At 35.2% G+C, this 5,611-nt stretch overlaps 2 protein-coding genes across 2 annotated transcripts in view; one reads left to right on the plus strand and one right to left on the minus strand.

The window, feature by feature from the left end:
- LOC107643499 lies at positions 2,675-4,484 on the minus strand. The gene is made up of 2 exons (XM_016347167.2): positions 4,184-4,484; positions 2,675-2,961 (listed from the first exon to the last, which is right to left on the minus strand). The coding sequence occupies exons 1-2, from the start codon at positions 4,467-4,469 to the stop codon at positions 2,939-2,941; spliced, it is 309 nt and encodes a 102-aa protein (XP_016202653.1). The 5' UTR covers positions 4,470-4,484; the 3' UTR covers positions 2,675-2,938.
- LOC107643498 (splicing factor 3B subunit 4) overlaps positions 4,732-5,611 on the plus strand; it is a 5,052-nt gene continuing 4,172 nt past the window's right edge. Inside the window, exons 1-3 of the mRNA XM_016347166.2 lie at positions 4,732-4,977; positions 5,054-5,142; positions 5,258-5,314. Of these exons, the coding sequence (XP_016202652.1) occupies positions 4,824-4,977; positions 5,054-5,142; positions 5,258-5,314 (300 nt within the window). The 5' untranslated portion in view covers positions 4,732-4,823. The remainder of the gene's footprint in view (positions 4,978-5,053; positions 5,143-5,257; positions 5,315-5,611) is intronic.

Consider the following 5,611-nt stretch of genomic DNA (forward strand, 5'->3'; position numbering starts at 1 on the left):
TTATTAAATTTATATATTTGAAATTATATAGGTTTTTTAATAATTTTATTTAATATTTAATTAAACCGGTCGAACTAGTAAACGAGTGACCTTACCGGTTTATTGACCGGTCCGGTTCTCGCAACCTTGCTGAAAAGTGACATCTTGTGTGCCAGTCCAAGACCTCCCTAATTTGTTTGCAGAGACTGGAACTGAGACTGGGAGACAGAGATTCAGTATTATGTTTGTTGAGATAGAGACTGGTACTTAAATTTCTGTCTCCGTCTTCAAAATTTCAGTATTTCAGTACCTCCAAAAAGTAGGGACACTGGAGACAGAAAATTTTAAAGACGGGGACAGAAATTTTAATTATAATTTGTACCTAAATTACCCAAATTCTAACTCAATAATTCCAAAATTATCCTTAATGTAAATAAGGGCTTCTCGATCAACCCTGGTAACTCCATCTTCTCATTCTTCTTTCTTCTTCTTCAGAACAGCCACTGCAGCCTCTGAAGCACCATCTCAAGAACAGCCACCGCGTCGCTGCTGGCCTTGCCACCGCTAGGTAAGTGATTTGCCGCTTGCAAGTTCATCTTCGTATCCCCCATCTTCTCATCTCCTCTTTTTCTCCTTCACAGGAAAATCAAAGAACGAAGCTGCTGCCTCTCCCCGGTTGCTGTCGACGTCAATCATCAACTCCTCGTTCTAATTGGGAGTAGGGTTAGTTCTATACAAAAGTTGTTTAATATACTGATTCCTTTCATCTTTTCCATCGTGCCCTAATCTGTGGATTTGTTCGTGACTTAGCAATGGGACTTTTCTCTTCTTCTGATATTTAGTTTGATCTGTGGATTTAACCATTATTTGTGTAATGCTTAAATCAAATTTGTTTGTGTTTGAAAGGTGTATTTGTACTCAGAACCTCTTTGCTTGGTTTGTCATTATTTTGTTAATGGTGTGAAGTAGTAGCACTGAAGTTGAAGAAATTATTTTGGTCCTTCATTCTTCTTCATTTCAATTTAAGTGTATTCTTTGACGAGAACGAAAGCCAAGCTAACTAACCCATTTATTTTAGCTTTATAACAGCATTAGTTTATGATGTTTACTTCCTTTTTTGTCTCGTAAGAACTAAGAACTGAACAATCTGGGATCAGTTGTTAAGTTTGGTCAGTTTGATACCAAGGTCAGTGATTAATTTTGGCTATTTTAATAAGTTTCCATGTCTCTGTTTGGTTTCTAATACTTGTGGATTAGTGCAGCTTCAAACCTCTATGGGTGCAGCTTTATATATAACAGCATTTTGGTTTATATATTAGAACTATTGCTACGTAGGCTACAATTCTTAACATATCTTTTTGAGGGAAAGAATGTTTGTTCTCTAAACTGGTAAGTGAAATTGTTGAATGTACATGATATGGCTTAGGTGATAATGACGACACAGTTATTTGTGTCAAATGTGAACCACTTCACATTTTAATTACCAAATCTTCTTTTTTGCCTTTTGAAAGACTTTGATTTGCTTAAAGTACCTGAAAAAGTCACTTTCAGTTTACTGATCTTGCTATCTAGGGATAATGGGCTTGTTTGGGTGAGCTTTTAAAAAAAGATCTTTTTTCGAGTTATCTTTTTTTAAAAGATCTTATAGAGAAGTAAAAGTAATTTTATGTTTGGATATCTCATGTAAAAAGGTCTTTTTATCAATCTATGTTTGGGTATAACAATATAAAAGTACTTTTTTGTTTATTTATTACATGAAAAACATCTTTTTTTTAAGGAAAAAAGATCTTTTAAAAAAAGATGTAAATTACAGCTTCTCAAAAAAGATCTTTTTTTTTATTTTACTAGTGCTTTTACTTTTACTACTAGAAATTTGCCAACTATGTTAAAAAATAAAAAAGATTTTTTTTCATTGAAAAAAGATTTTTTTTTAACAAAATAATGGCACCCAAACATGCACAATATTGTTTTTGAATACTTTACTTTTTTATAAGGGTAAGAAAATTATCTATGGGACCTTCTTATTTTGACTAAACATAACTATCGAAGTGGTTGTATATTGCGGTCTGCATTGATGATTTAGCCGTGAAAAGGCAGTTTATATGGCCTTCATTTTGGCAATTGTGTGGTTAAATACATGGCTGGAAATGGTTTATATGCAAATTGGCTTGTTTGGTGCATTTAAATTTAGTATAAGAAATGGAACTCTATAAATGGTTTTTGTGTGGTTAATCTCTTTCAGCCATGAAGCCGTGGAGCATCTCTGCTTGTTTCCATATACATAGGAAAGCTTTCGTTTGTTGAGCATATAAGGTTGGTGGAGTTTGAATCACTGGAGAGGACAACAGCATCATTTTTCAATTTCTTCAAGCTCTTAACATATAATCCACTTGCAAGTAGTGCTATGAGCAAAGCAAATCCTATAAGAGGCCCTGCAATAGTTTGAAAGTTTTTGTTGGTTTTGTAAACCAAGAATGTTTTTTGCATGAATGGTTTGTCGAAAAGGGAGTGGACCAACATGTATGGTTATTAGACCATCAATTTATGTGGCTTAATATTTTATGACAATAGTCTCTCTGTGGATCACAATTCTTACAATTGTAAATTTAAGTCTTCCTTGCTTCTTTGTTGGTGATTTCAGCATGAAGTTTTTTGTTATCTAATCATTATATACTTAAAAAAAATACTGAAACAATACTCAAACTAATTTACACAATTTGTCATTTGTCTGTTTCAATTCAAGTGTCAAATTACAACTTAAACAACAATACTATGGCCAGGACAATACAGACTACAGAAATAAAAAGTTGAAAGACCGCTAACAATTTCAAAAATACATCATTATACATATTTTCAACTCGGTCGATCGACTTCAAACTGGAATTCAAATGACAAGATCGATCATCTGCAACTTCAGCATGTTGGACACTTGGATCTGCCTATCTAAACATCTGCAACTTCAAGTCATACATTCACAGCTTCCTGCATTAGAAAATCATATAAGTAGATCAACTCACTAAATCAGTTTTATTAGACTCTTATATTGATTATTGCATATCATATAAAGTAATTTTGGATTTAACAAGTTTTGGAAAGTTAACCAGATTCGTTATTCTGTAAAATGTTGAATACTAAGTTAGGATCAATTCAATTAAGTGAGTTAGTCACTTGTTTTATGAACCTTCGGGTAGCTACTGATTGGTAACTTATCAATTGATAATAATATCAAGTAACCATAAGTTGTAACTAATGAAAAGTTAAGCAAGAAAGTAATTCAGTTATAATTTTTTCAGCCTAAAGAAAATTCAAAGTCAAGAACTAAGGCAGCTTAATTATTTCAACCATTGCAACTAGAGATATAATAATAGAATGCCATAAAAGAAAAAAAAGAAAAAGAGAATTCAAAGGGGAATAGGGCAAAGGCAAGTAGTATTTAATTTTCACACTACATCAACACCTGAACCAAGTCAACTTGAGTAGTTTCCTACCAACCTCAATTCCCAATTTTATTGTATTAAGGACCACAAAAAGTCACAGGTTCACGTGAAGATGCAAACAAATTAGTAGATAAAGGCAAATTAGGAAAATAACTATTTCACTTTTCTAAAATAATTTTAAAATTATAAGCAATTCTGAACTTGGGAAAAAAAAGAAAAAGAGATTCGAACACGCAAATACAGCAGGTTCCAAACACACCAGGCTTCGTTCCTACAATATGCAAATAAACACATAACAATTGTACCTTCCATAAGTGGACTCCTAGGCTTCTATGTGTGCCAGGACATTGGATGCAAATAAATACTCCAAGACTTGAAGACTTGATATTCAACCAACCCAGTAGAAGTTTACATTTTTACTCTCTAGTTTTAATAGAAAAGAGCAGAAAAGAGCAGAAAGAAAATACAGTAGTGATGTAATCCACAAAAATCCACAAAAATCCAGTAGTGATGTAATCCACAAAAATCCTGGGAAGGAACCAACTAGCGAAAATATAACTCTTTCTATACCTTTTTCTAATAAGTCATTAACTACAACATAACTCTATCTATATACCTTCTTCATTTGGTTAGGTGGCTTTATCAGGAATTGAATTTAAGAAAAATGTGTTGTAGAATGCATGTTCAGAATCAAGACTCAATATACCAAATCAGATTAAGTCAACAGATGCCAAACCAGATATCAATATTGTACTTCACGAACTTACCTGGTTCGTTGAGAGACAAGAGACACAGCTCCGAAACGGTGGCGATGGTGGCGGCGCAGACCCGGAAGCACGCAATCCGCAACAATGAGAGGACCGTCGGAGGCTTCAAGACGCGATTGTGAACCACTGGAGACAGGCACGCTGTTGTCGCTCGGTAGTATTCGGCTTTTCTGCCGGCGACGGGGAAGACCGGAAGATTTGGGGAGAGGAGACAAGAAGAGGTCTGGAGTGGGTTAGGGTGACATTTTTGAAAAACTGAAATCTGGATTTGAGAGTAGGGTTGCATACAAAATTTAAGGGTATAATTGTAAATTTAACAATTTTAGTATTTAGTTTTAATTCAAACTAAATAAGATACTGAGACATAATTCAGTCATATACATTATTACGCCAAACATAATACTAAGACCTTTTTAAGTTCTTGTTTCTCAGTCACTGTACTAATACTTTTTTAAGTTCTTGTTTCTCACTCACTGTTTCTCTCAGTCTCTGTCTTTCTGTCTCTGTCTCTGTCTCGTAAACAAACGCTACCTAGAAGAAACGAGAAAACAGTGACAAAAGAAGATACTCGTCTCGCAGGCCCTTCTCCCTCTCCCACTGTTGGTCGCGGCGGCACTCTCTTCCTCCTCCGTGGTCCTATATGACGACTCGAATAGCGCCAGGTGTTGGCGCCAACTTGCTTGGCCAACACTCTGCTGAGAGGAATCAGGACGCCACCGCCTATGTCGGCAATCTCGACCCCCAAGTTCCCGAGGAGTTGCTCTGGGAGCTTTTCGTTCAGGCTGGCCCTGTCGGTTCGTCTCTCTCTCTCTCTCTCCAAATCTGCTGTTGTTTTCATTAGGGTTTGATATCATTCTTGCACCTCTTCAGTTAATGTCTATGTTCCCAAGGACAGAGTCACTAACCAGCACCAGGGATATGGATTTGTTGAATTCCGTAGTGAAGAAGATGCTGACTATGTAAGTCACCACTACTACTATTATTATTGTTATTCAGTTGAGTGTTATGCTTTGTTCTATTTCTCTATAGGTCATAGTTGTATCAGCTGCTCATTGAATTTCTTTTCCATCGCAGGCCATCAAGGTGCTTAATATGATTAAACTTTATGGCAAGCCAATTCGTGTAAATAAGGTCTGCGGTTTTTATTATTATGACTCTCTTTGTGCTTTGGTATTTAAGTATGAAACCTTGAGTGTATGTAGAATGTTAAGGTCAAGCATTACAAATGCCAAGAAAAGAAGCAAAATAGCTGTGAGAAATAGGGAACAACTTGTAGTTAGCCAACATTAGCTAATCTTTCTTTTTTAATTCTAAAAATTCTCATTCTGTGGAGGATTTAAGGTTTAGGTTTTATAATTTAGGGTTAAGGATTTAAAAACAGTTGGCAGATGTTGGCCAAAAAAAAGTTGACTCCCTAGAATTACTCAA

The sequence above is a fragment of the Arachis ipaensis genome, chromosome B05 (assembly GCF_000816755.2).
Source record: "Arachis ipaensis cultivar K30076 chromosome B05, Araip1.1, whole genome shotgun sequence".
NCBI lineage: Eukaryota > Viridiplantae > Streptophyta > Magnoliopsida > Fabales > Fabaceae > Arachis > Arachis ipaensis.